General features: G+C 44.9%; 1 protein-coding gene across 1 annotated transcript; it reads right to left on the bottom strand.

Annotated features, from left to right (window-relative positions):
* Positions 1 to 4,792: 4,792 nt before the first annotated feature.
* Positions 4,793 to 7,228, bottom strand: LOC147854557 (uncharacterized). The gene is made up of 5 exons (XM_087330867.1): positions 6,927 to 7,228; positions 6,682 to 6,839; positions 5,966 to 6,581; positions 5,438 to 5,465; positions 4,793 to 5,270 (listed from the first exon to the last, which is right to left on the bottom strand). The coding sequence occupies exons 1-5, from the start codon at positions 7,006 to 7,008 to the stop codon at positions 5,159 to 5,161; spliced, it is 996 nt and encodes a 331-aa protein (XP_087186993.1). The 5' UTR covers positions 7,009 to 7,228; the 3' UTR covers positions 4,793 to 5,158.
* Positions 7,229 to 18,799: the final 11,571 nt, after the last annotated feature.

Here is an 18,799-nt window from a genome sequence, read left to right as displayed (position 1 = left end):
CCAACAATATACCGACAAAGGCAGTAGCCTGAGCACCTTACGATAGGCCAAATCAATACTACACACCCTCGCCATAGGAGCCGAACAATCAAAAGCCTTTTCCAACTTTGAGTCGTAATCATTAACAAATATATAGCCTTTATAGGCACACTAGAAACATATTTGCAGATATGTCCCTAGATCCGGTTCACACTGGATCTCATCCGGTGGGACCGAACTCCCAACAAACTCCCCCTTCACTCCGGCATGGGATTTCTCATTAGTTTGTTCCGTCTCCGGTACGTGTCTAGTTTGTCGGCTAACAACACCTTGGTCAACATATCTGACCCGTTCTCCTCCATGTGGATCTTTGTCAATGAGAAGTCTTGATATTCTACCTTCTCTCAGAGCCAATGATATCTTCTCTGGATGTGCTTGGTCCAGGAATGGTAGGCCGCATTCTTAACAAGGTGGATGGCACTTTGGTTGTTGCAGTAGAGGCGGTATTCCTCCTGTCGGATCCCTAGCTCTCCGATGAAGTCCTTCATCCAGATTACTTCCTTGCCGGCTTCCACAACTGCCATGTACTCCGCTTCCGTTGTTGACAATGCAACGGACTTCTACAACCTCAACTGCCACGATACGGCTCCCCCTGCATATGTCATGACGTATCCGGATGTGGACCGGCTGGTATCCGCATCAGCCGACATATCTAAATCCGTAAAGCCTTCCAGTTGGGGTTTACTTGAGCCGAACTGGAGGCACATACTTGAGGTGCCTTTCAAGTACCAGAGTATCCACTTGACCGCATTCCAATGTTCTCTTCCCGGATTGTTCATGTACCGGCTAACCACTTCGACTATGTATCCGATATCTGGTCGGGTGCACACCATCGCATACATCAAGCTTTTGACGACAAAGACATATGGTATCTTCATCATATCTGACTTCTTTGCCTTTGTCTTCGGGCTCTGCTTTCCGGACAACTTGCAGTTTGCCGGAAGTGTCACGTACTTCTCCTGTGACAGCCATAGCAATTTCTTCGACCGGTCTCGGATTATATGCATCCCCAATATCTATGTCACCGGACCCCAATCTTTCATTGTGAAGGTCCGGTTCAAAGCCTTCTTCAGATTTCCGATTTTGGTTCGGTCTGGTCCGACGATCAACATGTCATCTACATACAGTAGGAGTATCATGAAGTCATCTCTGTCAAATTTCTTCACGAACACGTAGTGGTCGGCTTGCGTCTTGTGCTACCCCTGGTCGATCATGAAGCAGTTGAACTTCCAGTACCATTGTCGGGGAGCTTGCTTCAGTCCGTATACGCTCTTCTTCATCGAGCACACCAGGTGCTCCTTCCCTTTCTTCTCAAATCCTTCCAGTTGCTGCAGGTAGATCTCTTCTTCGAGGTCGCCATGTAGGAATGTCATCTTGACGTCCAGTTTCTCTACCTCGAAGTCCATGCTTACCGTTATGCTCAACACCGTCCGGATGGATGTCATCTTTACTACCAGGGCAAAGATCTCGTCGAATTTAACCTTACCCGTCCCCTTAACTTTGTTTTTAGTAGCTTTTTATTCGAACCTCGCTTTCCTTCTTCTTCTTCTTTTCAAAATGAAGCTACTTTCCCATTAGTTAGGACGGATTATTACAAAAAGAGTGTACAAGGAGGCTTATACAGAAATCGGGGAATCTCTCTCCGATCAAGTTCAAGAAAATGAGACTACTTACATAGCCTTTCAGACTAACTACTTAATGTAAGTAGATACCTATAGTTAAAAACAATGCCCTTCAGCGTTTGCTAGTACGATCCAATTCATGGGGCCTACAACGAAGGGAGGGAGGCAGGTGAGTCGGAAACAGCCAGCATGGGGGCTGGTAGTTCCACCTCAGGCCACTTCCTCCTTGTGTCACCATAGGCGCGTTCCACCATTTCTGCCCAAAAGCGCAAACGGGCAGTGACCACGTCGTTGGAATGGCTGCAAACCTCATCCAATTGCCCTCGTAGGCAGCTGATAAGCACAAACCATATGTCCATGATCACTTCCTTTGGGGATCGTACCAGATGGACATGCTAAAAATCAATATATTTTGATTCAATTTTGAAAAACCTTCACACATGCGGCACCCCTTTTTATGAAACGGCCTATTTTGTGCCTTTTTTTATGGACAGTTCTTAAAATGCGACATATTACCTATTTCAAATGACCCGGTGTTCTCTAACAAAAACGGTTTAGTGATGCAGCAAAGCAGTGGTTCACACACTTGAGCTTGCTTGCTAGATTTCTAACATTGGCCAATCCAATGATTGCCCTAATTGTGGTCATTTTTGCAATAGGGCTAAATGTTGCTTCATAGTCAACTCCATAGGATTTAGCGAATCCATTTGCTACAAGCCTTGCTTTATACCTAGCAATAGAACCATCAAAATTTCTCTTCACTTTATATACCCATTTGTTGCCGACTACCTTCACCCCTTCTTTTCTTGGAACTAGATTCAAGTGTTGATGTCTTCAATGGCTTTGTACACTTCTTCCATAACGTGTTGTTATTCCTTTGGGTCCTTGGCTTCTTCCTAAGGGTGACGGGAACTGCACGCTCCCTGTACGCAACGCTCGGCCACAACCGAGCTTAGAATCATACACAGAAAACGGGAAATAATGAACGACACGAAGAAGAGACGAGTACGCAGGATGTTTACGCGGAAAACCCAAACTAAGGGAAAAACCACGGCAGCCCACAGGCTGCAAACTATCACTATGTTAGAATGTACAACAGTGAGTTCACGGAGACAACGACCTCGTGCTCACGATCCTTGCCACAGGCGGCGGTTACAACAGAGGCAACGACCTCTTTCTCTCTCTCTCTCTCTCTCTCTCTCTCTCTTTGTACACAGTTACGCGCTCTCTCTCTCCTTGCACCAACAAGAATGACAACCACACTAAAAGTTTGCCCTAAGTCATATTTATACTAATATGACTTTTCGGCTATTTACAAATATAGCCACGATGGACTCTCAGAGACATATTTACGAGTATGTCTCTTCATCCGGTTCTCTGTAGCCGGGTACTCCTCATCCGTTTCTCACCGGGTCTGTACCATCCGGCTCTCCGTAGCCGGGTACTCCTCATCCGGTTCTCACCGGGTCTGCACCATCCGGTCCTCCGTAGCCGGGTACTCCTCATCCGGTTCTCACTGGGTCTGTACCATCCGGCTCTCCGTAGCCGGGTACTCCTCATCCGGTTTCGGCCTCGGCCGAGTTTGTTCATCGGCACTGTTCTTCTCCCTTCCCATCCGGAGGGACCTGTCTCCCAACAGAGGGTTCATTATATTTTATAACCCTGACATGAAAACATAATGCCTATCCATATAACTATCATAGACAAGCCTTGAGATTGGATGTCTTAACCTTCTTGACCTTCTTTTGTCTCCTCATGGTGAAATAAACCTCCTTTGTCTTGGTGCTTTGATTTTAGTGTTTGATGTTGCTCCCTCTTCTAACATACGTTCATAAATATCTTCAATTTTGCCACCATTTTCATCAAGTTCTGCCAACCTTGACTTTTCTTTATTTACTCACATCATGTTGTCATGAGGCTAACGTGTGTGCATGTGAAATGTAAGCGGGACAACACAAACCTAGATGAAGGAAGATGGGATTGACTTTGTCCCTATTAGTTGTAGTAGCTCCATGCTTCCTTCGAATGTATTTGGTAGACTTTAATAATGTATCTAAGTTCCTAATAATACATGGGGATCAATCCAACCACAACTTTTAAAAGACATTTCCTAATAATGTATTGCGTAATGAAGGGCTGCGCTATGGATAAATGTCATCAGTTTCAAGAGAAGTAGAACGTATCTGCTAACATGGAGCAGAAAGGCAAAACCAAGGACATCAAAGGTACAATCTCTTGAGATTTTATAAGTTTATACACAACACTTGAGCTCTTGCGATTGTTCCTTCTCACAATACTTGTTGGGACCTAATGATTTGGTCAAAGCAATTGGGCAGATTACTAGGGCTCCGAAACATTCTTGTTTGACTATGGTAGCTCACACAATTTCATTGATGATCGATTGGTACAGAAGTTCGACCTTTGAACAATAAGTGACCACACTATGTGGGTTCATTTCGCAATCTTGCCTATACCTATACCTTTGTTCGCTAAACTCCGCCTCAATTTCTATCATAATAATCACCTTTGATGTGCATGTGTGAGACTAATCCTAACCATCTTAAAGATGATCCCGTCTTTCCTAATTACATTGTTAACCTGGAGTTCAAGGGTTTTACATCAATTTCTTTTAAAATAATTAGTGTGTCGAACAGCCATTAATTGGTCATTCTACACCAAAAAGTCAATGACATCTCTGAAAATCTGGGTGAAGGCGTACAATAGCAATCTAATCTAACCGTCCATTCCATGATAAAGAGTTTCTTTTGCAAGCAACGGTCAGTAGGCAGCCTATCTCCCAATCCATGGTAACTGTTTGAAAATGCCGTCACATTTCACATGAGACAGCATATCGTTCTTCCTTGTTACAGTGATTAGAGGATGTCATGGATAAATTCGGGACGTGCCCAATCATGTGGGTTGTGACATAACAGAATCCGACATATATGCCTCTGATTTAACCAACAAGAATATAGTTAAGAGGGAAAATTAGGGCAACACAAAGAAAATGCCCATGGTCAGACAAAGACACACTCAAACGTACATGGAGAGGAGCAAACATCGCACCAAGTCATGAAGAAACAATATTCGTTGGTTTCGTTCTCCACAACAAAGCTAACCCTAATTGAACATGTTCAAAGAAGCTTTTAGCTTGATGCGGCAATTCAAATCAAAATGTTGATGGAACCATACATGAAATTAATATGGACAATGTAATAATTTTGTTAATGATCAGTACCCTCATAGAGAAAAGAAGAAATGGAAATTTTGTAATAATGATCAGTACCCTCATAGAGGGATGGTCCCCCCAAAAAAATTTGCTACATCTAATGCGACGATGAAAGAGCTCAAATACAGGGGGAGCCTGTGGCCAAAGATTTTGGCCAGACAAAAAATTGGAGGTTAGAGGATGTGCGTAGGCCGAGTACACAAACACGCGGTACCGACCAACTCAAAGAGGGGGGGTTATGGTTATATATGTATGGATTTTGTGTATGTCACAACAGGATCAGTGGAGGAAGTAATAATGATGTTGTCATCAGGACCACGAAAGATCCTCCTCTTCCGATGCTTGATGCATGGCTGATGGGTGCTCCCACTTGGCCAGCTCTGCAACACAGATGACAAAGTTTAAAAAGCCGGTCCATTTAGTTATGATCCTAGGATGATTAGGTCATGGTTGGTTAGTTTGTAAGCAATGGAATGGTAAAGTAGACCATAATTTTAGTGTATAATAAATTATGAAGATGTCTCGCATAATTGTTTTGCATACATACCGGAAAGGATAGTTGCATCCGGGATAACCTACAACACGCCCATCAAAACAAATATGTATGTCAGTTCTTACATCACAATGAAGACATGAAACCTTTTAACACTTTCGTAGACTAATTATATCTCTTAGCTAATTATGTTGCCTAATGATATCGCTGCACCAAACCACTGAATTCACATGGCTTCCATAGAAGCACGATGTTTGATTCATCATAGATAATTCTAGCTTTTGAAATTAGCGAGCCCAGTTTCTCACATGAAGCACATTTCAAATTTCTAATTGTATCGGATCACTGCATCCTACTTACTACATAGAAGTATAGTTCATAAAGTATATGTCAAATTTGATGGGTTAAGCAATGCCGTGGTGTCTAATCAGGGTGAAACTTTTGAGATTAGCACATTCTACTGACCCAAACTCACTTGTCCATACACAAAACTCCTTCTACAATCTTTGACATCACAAAATAGGGTAAGTTCAGATGTTGAGTCTCAAATAAAAAAGGCAGAAGCTCCCCAGGAATGCTCACTTGGATCAATGTTGGTAATCATGGCAGCCCCACCAAAGTCGCAGGTGCCGGTGGCTTGTCCATGGATCTGGAAGTAGCTGTTGAAGGCGAATGAGGCATGAGAGAGGAGGGTGTTGGGGACGTAGCATGGTTGGGCCAGCTGTATCAGCCTGCAGTCAGCCGAGTGGCCGCACGCCCAATCCAGAGCCGCTTGCACCACTTCCGGGCTCGCCCAAGGCCTTGCGATGCACCAGTACTTATCGAACGTGCCAGACTTCTCCACCACCACCAATGATGGTGGTGGCAACCACATGGTCGCCTCTGACCCTGACCCTGACCCTGGTTCTTCTTCTTCTTCTTGCTCCTCCTCCACTCTGTCTCTGTCCACCAATTCCACCGCATTCAATGGCACAAACCCTCCCCAGCGTATCCTCTTTTGCTTCCCCCTCCTGCTGCTCGACCTATTATATTGCAGCAGCCTCCTTTCCTCCAAGACTGATTTCCTGCGTAGCCATGAGTACCAGCCTGGTTTGCCTCCTTCAGATCGCTGTGACTGTATTCCTGCTTTAACATCGAGATCCTCAATGATGCCGTAGATCAAACTACTGGCGGCCCTGCCCTGTAGATCTTGGTTGTGCTGAAAGGGTGAGCACCGGAAATGGTGAGGTAAAAAAAAATACAGCGAAGCCTAGTAATCATGGTAGCTTCGTAGATTATAACGGGGATAAAACACTTACACTGGAGATCTCAAGCTGCGAGGCAGTAGTGTTGCTGTTGCTGTTGGCGTCGTCTCCATCAGTGTCCGGCGAAACATGGAAGCAGTTCCTCGGAGATGGAGAGGATGCGGTGCATCGGAGGCGGCGGACAAGCTTTATATGCTGTGCCCGACCACTGCCTGCAAAAAAAGAGACCGCACAGAAGGAGCATGAGTGACAGACATAGTTAAAGAAAAACCAGAAACTATGGAGACCGAAGTACTCACAACATGAAGTAGAGAAGATGAGGAGTAGGAGGAAGGCGATGGCGATGGCGGTGTGGCGTTTGTGGGGAAGATGAGCCACCATATGAGACACAAGCAGGGGTCCTTGCTGCGTTTAAATTTAAGCACGCTTGTAGTAGAGAGGTGAGAGTGTGGAGAATAAGTAGAGTGGTGTATCATGACAGGGGAGGCAGGGAACGGTGAGCGAAGAGAAGTGGAGTGAAAGGAAAGACGTTTCCTCAGAGTTATACATACTAAGTACACTGTTTTTTGTTCTGCGCCATGGAAGCTTAGTGTCTGTTTGAGTATGTACGTATGTATACTCTGCTTGTATCACAAGTGAGATATATTTTCCTTTACCCCCCCCCCCTCTTTCTCTCTCTCTGTCTCTCTCACTCTCTCTCTCTCTCTACAGTAACTCTCTCTTCTCACTTTTGGTTTTTATATTCTCTCTCTCTCTCTCTCTCTCTCTCTCTCTCTCTCTCTCTCTACAGAGTAACTGTGTTCTCAGATAACTATGTATGTATCCAAGCATAGAAGAAGAACTACTAACACAGGGAGGGAGAAAGGAGTATGTACATAGTGAGAATTTGTGATGGATCTGATCTTTGCTTACTTCTCTAGTTAGGGTTTGCGCTGTTGCCTCTGTTCCTCTGCTTCTGGTTAGCAAATGGAACGAACAACACACACACTGTGAGTGAGTGTGAGTGTTTTGGTGGAGAGTAGAATTGGAGCAGCATTCAACACCATGTTGAAACCCTAGGAGAAAATATTTAAGTTTTAAGTTGGTAGCGGGAAGCAGTAAGTAGTAGTAGTAGTAGTAGTAGTTAGTGAGTGGCAGCTGCTGCTGCTGCTGCTGCTATTGCTAGAAATAAATAGAATTGCATATGTACAGATGCGTGTGTGCATCCGTTTCAGGAGTTCATGGAACTCACATATGTATGTACATGTAACATACATATGTGAGTTCCATGAACTCCTGAAACGATGTAACATACATATGTATACATATATGTACATATGTCGAAGAAGACAAACATGGAACTCACGTATGTTACATATGATATGTACATACATACATATATATACATATGTTTGTTTGTATGACCGATAAAGTTGACTCCCACAATAAAAATAGGTTCGAATTTGAACTGACGATAAAAATAGGTTTGAATTTTAACTCACAATTTTAAAAGGAAACGCCGCCCCCATTATATATATAAATATATCTCACGCACCCACATGGCTTGGAGATTTTGGATTTAAGATTGAAGAAAGTAGGCTACTCATGGTATCAACATTACCATATTTATCGCTAATTTATCCATCAGTTCATTAATCATCTATCACTCCCTATTTCTATATATATGTATGTATATGTATATATAAAGACATAGCGAGATATAGAAGCAAGGAAACAAAGAAGGTGGAGAGCACAAGGGCACCAACTATTAGAGACTACTTGTATTGATTTGGTAGGATGATGCAATCCTAGTAGCTAGTATACCTATTGACTGAGTAGGATGTGGTCTTTGGTAGGTCCTCTTTTTTCTTGGAGTATGTATTCTAATCCTAGATCCCTCTATGTTGGCTTTATCAATGAACATGATGATATTGATAATAATGGGAGTATCCAATAATCTATAAGACACCAGACCAATTGTGAGAGCTTGGATTGTCTATACAAATCCCACATCTTGCAATCTCTTCTAGATGGTGCAATTTCTTTGATGAGTTACAAATTCCAATGTTAGTGTGTTATCACTAGTGCATGCATGGATGCTTCTCATGAGTCTTCCTTGCATGTTCCCATTTAGAGTGGTAGATAATGTGCAACATGATACTCTATCAAAACCTTCCTAGTAGAATTATCACTCAATGTGACAAAATATAAAGCACCACCAAGAGACTAGCTATGACTTTCCATCTCAAACTAGCTCAAAATCCTTGGCAGTATGCTTATGGAATTGGGATGAAAATGGAGTGCCATGATAGGAAGCTCCGAAGTCGAGAAGATATAGCTTCATCGATGTTAAAGTTGAACTTTTGCCTCAATGACCCTCTCTAGACTAAGGGTGTTGTCATAGAACATTGAATCGTCCTTGGTCACATTAACATATTTTGGTGGCTTCCTAATCTTGTCAACAAAGGTTAAATCCACATGTTCCACCTCTTCCACTCGTTTGCCGTAGTTTTCAGATTGCCCAGATATCTTATCTTTGTTATTCTTGTCCTTCACGGCTTGTCATTTGGATTTTGTGACATCTATGGTGACTCCAACATAAAAGAGCTACAAGAGAGAATGCCAATGGCAAATGAGGAATTTTTCAAAGTGGTATCTATCATCGATCATATGTTTCATGAAAGAGAAAATGTGGTTGGGTTGAACAAAGCCATAGAGATGATCAATGAGGGACATGGTCGATTTGATGGGAAGGCTGTTGTGATTGCGGTAGCAAAAAACAAGATAAAATTGAAGAAGGGAATGAGAAGAAGGAAACAAGAGAGATATGTAGAGAGATAGATAGATAGATAGATTATATTATCGTCTTTGGAGGTCAAATATGACCTATGAGACCAAAAATATTACATTTCACATGATATGTGTGAAGGTGAGTAGCGACTCTCGATGTTCAAGAACTTTTGCAATCGAGAGTGCACATCGTGGTTGTGAGAGAAATTCATGCAAGGATTGGGCTAGATTGAAGAGATGTGGAAAGCATGGTTGAATATGATCAAAGGTAGAGCATTGTATCAAAGTGTGATACTCAGACTCTCGAACTTGTTTAGGGCAAAGTGTGCATAGTTAGCCACTCTCATCACTTGTGCCCCAACGCCCCGTCTCACATCTCAATGCGTGCGAGCTAAGTCACATGGAAGCAATGGTTCGAATGGCAGATATCTGGATGGGCTCTAACATGTATCGATGTGTACAACTTCCTCGTTCTGCGAAGAATATGGTTTTGTAGTTAGGTGCAACATTTGTAGTATAATGTGTGAAGGGTGAGCCACCACATTTGTCCCACGTCATGATACATTGGCGTTGCAAAAAGGCCTCATTTACAGAGGAATCTAGTGACGCATCATGAAGCAAGTGTCTTGCATCCCATCTACCAAACCATTTTTCTAAATCTTGCATCCAACTGGAACACAAAAAATTTCTTTTATGCATCTTTTGGATATTTTTGCTTGCTTCCCATGCAATTCTAGGAAGTCGATGTGAGGGGCTTTTTTGAACCTTAAGCATGTATTCAACAACCCTTTCGATGACCATGATCTCAATGGGAAGCAATCCCGTCTCAAGGAGGAGGAGGGTGTAGGGAGTTTGTTTCTTAACTTGTAGAAACTTTGTAAGAAAATGTTTTTGGACATTTTCAAACTCTTTCCACGTAGATTTAGGGATGCTACTGCCCCATACTTCCACCCCATAGAGAAGATCCGGGGTCACCAAAGTGTCAAAAAGATATTTCTTGAGGACCCAACACTTAATATCTCCAAAATTGCATGTGTTCTCAAATGCATAATATGCTCGCTTGAGAGAGAGAGAGAGAGAGAGAGAGAGAGAGGAGAGGAGGAGGAGATTGGCAATGTATTCATGATAAGAACAAAGGTTACAAGATTAAGTTGAAGACTAGTGTTGAACTGGAATTGCTCATAAATACTCAAACACATGCTTATATATCATGCTTTAGACACATTTATGATCGCCACTTGGCATTCATGCAAGCATGACACTTGGTGATCATGCATTCAATTGTATGAGAGCGAGGAAATTTCATAATGTCACATTTCTCAACGATTTAGTTAAAGTTATAAAAATATCATGATCATGGGTTCAAATCTCTATCATGAGTTTGAAGTTTTTGCATATATTCATAACTGTTGAGAATCAAACTCAACTTCCCTAGTATGGGAACACACCTTACGAACACCCAAGTGTGTGACCTTCCCACCTCTTTTGTATTATAACTAATGTGTCGTAGAAGTTAAGTCCTATGACACATATTTAGTAAGTAGTTAAGTCTCCACCTCCTTTTAAGTGGTGGTTGTAGTGAGAGAACGTAGTGAGAAGGTGACTACATAAGCACCTTCTCCTCCTTTTTGTAACTATTGGCTCATTCTTGCTTCTTGTTAATATACAGTTTTCTTGTTTTTTGTATACGTCATGTTCTCTCTCTCTCTCTCTCTCTCACACACACACACACACACACACACACACACACACATGTTGAGCGGCAAGCTCAACCGGATCCGGATCGGCTGAATAAGCCTGAGGCGGATCGGCATCCAGAAGGATGAACCAGATCAGTGAGCCGATGAGTTGGGGAGCCGGTTAGCCGGTTAGCCGGATCAAGCAGTAACCGGAAGCCTAGTAGCAGCCTAGACTACTAGGTAGTTAATGTCTCGTAGTTAGTGTCAGACGCTCGTGTGAGCATTGAAGTACACTATACTTCTGTCAGTCCTTTTAGGACTTGTATAAATAGTGTTGTTGAGCACGTTGTATATACAGAGAATTTTATAGAGTTGTTGATAATAGATTTAAGTTGTTCTGCTCTTTCTTTGTCTCTCTTGCGTACCTTCTGTGTGTTAATCTCTCTCTCTCTCTCTCTCTCTCACTCACTCTCTCTCTCTATTGCTATCCGGCTACCCAGTTGTCTAACGCTTCCGCACCTTCGTTTTCACATGGTATTAGAGCGCGAGGGATGAGAACCTCTACAGCCAACATCAGCATCTGAAGACAAACCCTAAGACTCGGTAAGAACAGAAAGAGAAGTGATGGACAGAGGAATGACTAGCTCGCTCCCGGTGAAGAAGCTTGACAAATCCAACTACACATCTTGGTCATACAAGTTGCACCAGTACCTGCTTGGGCATGGTTACTAGAGCTATGTCGACGGAGCTAATGACACAACACCTGATGCGACATCAATGAGGAGAACCACGCTGGTGCGTCAACAAGTGCACCCACCGACAGTCGGATGATGTACATGGAGGCGGATCGGCCCCATGGGCGTGGTGGACGAGGCGGGTCAGCTTGCAATGGTAGCGACCGACAAGAGCAAGACCAAAGGCACAGAGAACGTGCCGACAGCAGTTCCGGACCCTCCACAAGCAGGGGGAGTCAAGGCGGCGCCAGAGGCTAGCAAGCAAAGGCCGACTCGGACTGCTAGTATTGTGGTAAAAAGGTGTCGAATACGAGTATATAATGGTTGTATTCACATTGTCCCTCTGGACTGCCCAAGTTCGGGCTATTTCTGTAAATAGCATAAAGGGTAGTTGCCCTAGGATAGTCACTATATAAAGTGACTTTTTAACCTTTAGTAAAGGTTGGTTGTCCTTTGTAACTGTTGCTATTGAATATAACAATTACTTTGTGCCTCTCTCTCTCTCTCTCTCTCTCTTTCTCTCCCTCTGTGTCTATCTTCATCACGAATGTTGCTTGCACTTCCGCATTGACGGCCTTGTCCTCAACATTTGGTATCAGAGCGTTGGAGGTTCTTCAACCTGTTGCCGGCCGTCATCGCACAACACAACATTCTGTTTTCGTTTTCTTTGAAGAACAGAGAAGGGAGAAGAAAAACAAAAAGCTCCCACCTCACTATGTTAAATCACAAATTGGAGTAAGCCAGTCGGTTGTACTCTGTTCTTGTGTTTGTAACCGCTTGAGGGGAGCTCCTTGAGCAACAACCGACCTAATCGTGCTTCATTCGATTAAACAACATCCGAATAGGTCACCGGACGCTATTCACCCGCTTGTTGTAACCACCCGCTGTAGATTGGTCTCCTGGCAACAACCACTTCGTGCTTCACTCGGCTGATCGACATTCGGGAGGATCAGTTGGATCCGTCCCTCTCATCGCTGCAATCATCCGAAGTACAATCGGCCCAAACAATCGGTTTCGTGTAATCAGTATTCAGCATACAATCAGAAGCTAACTGGGCTCACTCCGACTTGGCAACATTCGGGAAGACAAGCCGGTTCTGTCCCTCAAGTTACCGGAGTTACTCCGAGCAGGTTCAACAACAAGTATCCGAAACCAAACCGGCTCAGGTTCAAAACCGACTAGAACGATATCGGGTGAACCGACCGGCTGCACCCCACTAAGGTTCGTAGTCAACTCCAAACCGAGTCTTACCAACCGAAACCGAAGCAGATGCAATCAACATCCGGCTCATCAGAGATGAGTCTAAGGAGGTTCAACGGTTCAAACTTCAACTTCTGGAAGGAACAAATGCAGGACTATCTCATAGTCAAGGGTCAGATAGACCCGATTGAGAATGAAAATCCTCCAGAAGCATATAAGGCAAACGAGTGGCTAAAGCTAGACAGAATCGTCCGCGCCACGATTTGGATGCACTTGTCGGAGTCAGTGTACTTCACAGTGCAATCATGCACGACAACGTTTGAACTTTGGAAAACACAGTCGGAAACTTATGAAAAGAAGGTTGCCGCAACGAAGATGTATCTGATCCGGCGCCTCTACAACTTGCGGATGAAAGAATCCAATTCGGTTTAGGCACACCTCAACGAGTACGAAAGAATAAGCTCCCAAATCTCGTCTAAGGGGACGACAATTGAGGATGAACTCAGAGCAATGATAGTCATGAGTAGTCTCCCCTCTTCATGGGAAACTTTCGTTACAACCATGTGCAATGCTTCAACAGCTGGCGTTGTCGTAGTGTATTCCACACACTACGTGAAAACCATAAAATAATATATCCGATTTTAGATACATATAAATAAATAAATAATATATCAAAACATTTATCACGTGCATAGGGCAGGATTCGAACCCTGCACCTCCACATTGATAAACCCAAACTTTACCATTGTAATAACTTATCTTTAGTGTTATACATATAGATTTAATACGTATACGACCTTTATTTACACATACCTTTATTAAAAGGTAAAAATCATGTATTCTTTAGGGTGTGAATATTTTATTTACACGTGACATTAAAAGTGACTCATGCACATCTAGCGTGCATGAGCCCTATACTTAGGAAATGACAAAACATCACATGCACATTTAGTGTGCATGGACACTTTTGGTGAAAAAGCATGAAGCCATGCTTAGCCTCTTCCATCTTTATATAAGGAGGAGAGAAATATGTATAAGGTTGTTGATTAATATACAAGGATTGATCAATCTAATATATTTGTGGGATTCACGAATTTTGCCATCTAAATTACTCTTATAATCTAAATATTGTTTTAAATACACTAAACTCGTGGGATTCACGAGATTGCTATCTTACTTCTGTTTCCACTATTCATAACTAGCCTTAAGTTGTATTCCTCTTCCTCCTAGTCAAAAACCTCGGTGGTTCCCACCCGACTCACGCAACGATCCGGAGCCGAAAGGCACGACACAGTTGGTGAACCCGACGTGAACAACCGGGTGGCAAGGAGATGGAAAATCAACCGGAGGCTAGCAACATGATGATGATGTTCGAGCGCATGCTACAAGAACAACGCGCGATGTCGGAGATAGCGGCATCAGTGGAGCGGCTCGTGCAACGAAACGGGCAATTCAACGGGAAAGACGTGTCGCGGTATCTTCGGGACTACAAGGCGGAGATGCTACGGTGCGGAATATCGGAAGGACTGCAAGTGACGTCCTTCAACCGGGTGGCGACCGATGGGCTTCAAGCAAGCATCCATGGGCTACGACAACAAAATCCGACATGGGAGGCGTTTGAAGAAGAGCTAAAGAGGACGTTCACCATCGAGGATTCCTCCAAGGCGACGCGAAGGGGATTCGAAGATTGGGTGGAGACGCCGGACAAGGGATTGAAGGTCGTTGATGTGTTTTCGGCATTCGAAAGCTGGTTCGGGAGGTTGTCCGCGAGAGATCAAGCTATCCTCGTACCGGACAAGGTGATCATGTTCTTGCGAGCCGTGGACGTCCGGGACCGGAAAGATCTCGGAGTGCTCTTGGAGGACACGACCATGGAGAGTGGCCTCACCGAAACATGGGAAAGTGTGCGGGATATCGTCGCGCGATATACGAAGAGGGGGCAATGGCTTGCCAACGAGGAAAAGAGGGTTTCGGAACTGATTCCGAAACCGAGAACCGGATTGGAAGACCATCAACCGAGGGCTCGGGAGACTACAACCGAGAAGGGGATTGATGCATCTATGGTGGAGCAACTATTGAAGGAGATGGAGAATCTGAAGATCGTGATGGTGAAGAAGTCGGATGACCGCCCCACAAGCTCCAAGTATACGGACCGACGGTGCATATGGTGCGATAACGCCGAACACGATCGGAGGGATTGCGACGAGCATAAGGAGGCGCTACGGCGGGATCTCATCTACTACGAGGGAAACCAGATTCATTCAATGGACTCTCGGAAGCCACTCCGACCGAACTTCCGGAAAGGCGGCATGAAGAAGGTGCTCGAGGAGGAATTGGTAGCAAGAAGCAACTATGCGACAACCGCGGGAATATGTGTCGGGGAGTTATCGAGAGCAAAGACGTCTTTTTGGCCGGAAGTTCTAGAAAACACTGAGAAAACCGACTCCAACGAGATACGAAGCACCGCAGAAGGCGTCCGGGAAGCTACGGGATGGGAGTGCCCTGTCGACAAGAATAGCGTATATGCCCTGTGTCAATTGCATAAGGTGTATGTGGACGAGAAACGACGACGCACGGAGGATGCGGCCGGGCCATCGAAGATACCAGAAAGCTGGAACTCCGGAGGTAAGGGAAAAGAAAAGGCGACTCCGGCATTCAAGCTCGCCTCGGACATAGAACAACAAACGGACTTGAAAAGAGTGTTCGAGGAAAGAATCTTGGATAGCCGGGTAGATTTCTCGCTTCGGGAGCTACTCGGAATAGCAAAGAAGGAGTTCCACGATCTTCTCGTGGATCTCGTGAAGCAAAAAAGACAAAGTACGGAGGAAAATGCTCCAAGGGTGAATGCGAACACCGTTTTAATGAACGACACCGAAGTGGAGGACGAAATTCCGAACTCCCACTATACAAGGCCACATTGGGCACGCGCGACTACGGAGACTCCGGTCCGAATCGGCAACATCAAAGAACCCGTGCTAGCATTGATTGATCACGGATCGGAGATCAACTTGATGTCCAAGGAGTTCTACCGGAAGGGGAAGTGGCCTATTAACACCAACCATGGATGGAAGATTCGGGTGGCCACCAAAGCAACGGAAGATCTATTTGCGGCTTGTCCGGATGTGACGGTGAAGATCGGGGATGTCGAGATCGACCAAAATTTCTTCGTGCAAGATGAGGTTTCACATTCTGTCATCCTCGGCCAACCCTTTATCACGGCATCACGGATGGAGACGAAGGTGCTCGATAGCGGTGCGGCTTTTGCGCGAATTCGGAGCCAAAACGGTGGGAAATCCGTCCAATTCCTAACGGTGCCGGCAAATCATGAAAGGAACAAGAGGGAACTCTTGTCCCAAGTGAGAATGGATTTTTAAAGCGGACTGTTGCGGAGTGGGGAAGTGATAATCCGAGAAGCCCTGATACCCCACACAGGAAGAAAACTCTCGGAGCAAAACATGTACGAATCGGTCCGGATGGGGCATCTACGTACAGGACCGTAACCGGAGGATTGAAGAAAGGATACCGACAAGTGGAGGATAAGTTGCGGTCGGCATCAATAATAAAAGAAGATGAAGAAATCATGGGGATAGTTGAAGAAGTGTTCTATGGGAGCACGCTACAACGACTTGAAGAGCTTGCGGAAGATAAAAGCCAAGGGAACCGGGTAGTCCCGGTGGAATCGGTCGAGATGTACGAGATCATTGCGAAAATGGAGCCGGATTCGCTCCGCAAAGAAGAAGCAATGGTAAGTACGAAATACAAGACCGTGGAGAAGAAGGTGAGACCGGCCGCGGGACCACTACCCGCCGATAGCGAACAAAAGAGGAAAGAAGTCTCGGGAGATCCGACACTTCGGAAGTCCGTGGATATCGGACATGCCTTCACGGATGAGACCCGGAAGAAACTTCGGATCGGTGGAGGTGGGTTCCTATTACAAAAAGAAGAAGAACGGTTTCGCGAGATGTTGGAGCAACACGGCAAAGTGTTTGCATTTACATCAAGGGAGATAGGGTGCGTCGATCCGAGAATAGTGGAGCCGATGGTGATCTTCACGATTGACCATGTACCGTGGAACCTGAAGCCGATTCCGGTGCCACGAGCGCATATTCCGAAAGTCATTGACTTGCTCAAGGAGAAGGTGGCGATGGGGATTCTAGAGCCATCAACTGCTCCGTACTCAAATCGATGGTTTACAGTTCCGAAGAAGAATGGGCCACTCCGATTTATCCAAGACTTGCAACCGGTGAATAAGGTCACGATCCGGAACTCGGGAGTCGGTCCGATAGTGGACGAATTTGCGGAAGCTTTTGCCGGTCATGCGATATACTCCATCGGAGACCTATACTCGGGGTATGACCAATTCCAACTAGCCGTGGAGAGCCGAGACATCACAACCATGCGAACACCGATAGGATTAGTCCGAATGTGCAAACTACCACAAGGAGCGACAAACTCGGTTGCTCATATGATGAACGCGATGAACAAGGTGCTTCGAGACTGCATTCCGGAGATAACAATGCCGTTCCTCGATGACATTCCGATGAAAGGATGCGCGGTAGAAGAAAAAGATGAGACTATGGATGATCGGGGATGCCGAAAGTTTGTGGTCGACCATATTCATGATTGCAAGAAAGTGTTGCGAAAGCTAGAAGATGTGCACCTAACACTTTCCGGGGAGAAATCGGCATTCGGGCAAGAAGAAATATTGGTGGTCGGACATCTATGTGGGCCCTACGGCCGAAGACCGTCACCAACAAAGATCGATGCGATTCAAGCTATGGAGGAAGTATGCGAGTCAACATCCAAAGTCCGAAGGTTTCTCGGTGCATGTGCATTCTATCACATATGGATTCCGCACTATGCACATATAGCGGACCCGCTCTACCACTTGTTGCGGAAAGGTAAGAAATTCGAATGGAAACCGGAACACACCAAAGCCATGAAGAAATTGAAGAAGACAGTTCGGAGGGCGGAAGCACTTAAGAAGCTGAGCTACAACCGACCGATCATAGTAACGGTTGATACAAGTCCAACCGGTATCGGGTGGGTCATCAATCAAGCCGACTCGGATGGTTCACGGTATCCGATCCGATTTGGAGCAAAGGTTCTCAACGAAAGGCAACATGGATATGCACAAGTCAAAAGAGAACTGTGGGGAGTCGTGTCGGCGATAAAATCGGATCGGGATTATTTGATCGGAGCCGAAGTGGTGATCGAGACGGATTGTCTTCCGATACTTGGGATGATGCGGTGTTGTACGATACCGGATGTAGCTATGATAAGGTGGGTTGCATATGTCAAGTCGCTTAATCCAGAGGTTCGACACATCTCGGGGAAGGACAACGCGGTAGCGGATATGTTATCAAGGGCTCGGTTCGGAGACGACATAACCAAATCGGATAATGAAGAAGTTGCGAGAAATGTCAAGTCTACTCCGGGGTTCGACATCGAGATGAGTTACATCCGACATTCTCACAGACAATCAACTTCAAGTGGATGGTCGACATAGTGGCCATGTTGACCGGGATCGGACAAAAGAAATACTTGGTATTAGCTCAGGAAGATCTCACGAATCAAGTAGAAGGTCGAGCGCTTCAGAGGAAAACGTGTTCCGCGGTATGCCAATTTCTTTTGGAGGAAGTATTTTGCAGGTACGGGTGCGTAGGACAAGTGATTGCGGACCGGGGAGAACTCGACTCAGACAAAGCTAGGGGATTCTTCGCCAAACACGGAGTTCGGTTATCGTTGACAACGACATACAATCCGGAGGCCAACGGGAAAATCGAACGA

Source organism: Azolla caroliniana, unplaced genomic scaffold, assembly GCF_043228905.1.
Source record: "Azolla caroliniana isolate FFs.n. ecotype wild unplaced genomic scaffold, voAzoCaro1.0.p SCAF_15, whole genome shotgun sequence".
In the NCBI taxonomy this organism is placed as follows: Eukaryota; Viridiplantae; Streptophyta; class Polypodiopsida; order Salviniales; family Salviniaceae; genus Azolla; species Azolla caroliniana.
The sequence above is the reverse complement of the archived record's forward strand: the minus strand, read 5'-3'. Positions and strand labels throughout refer to the sequence as shown.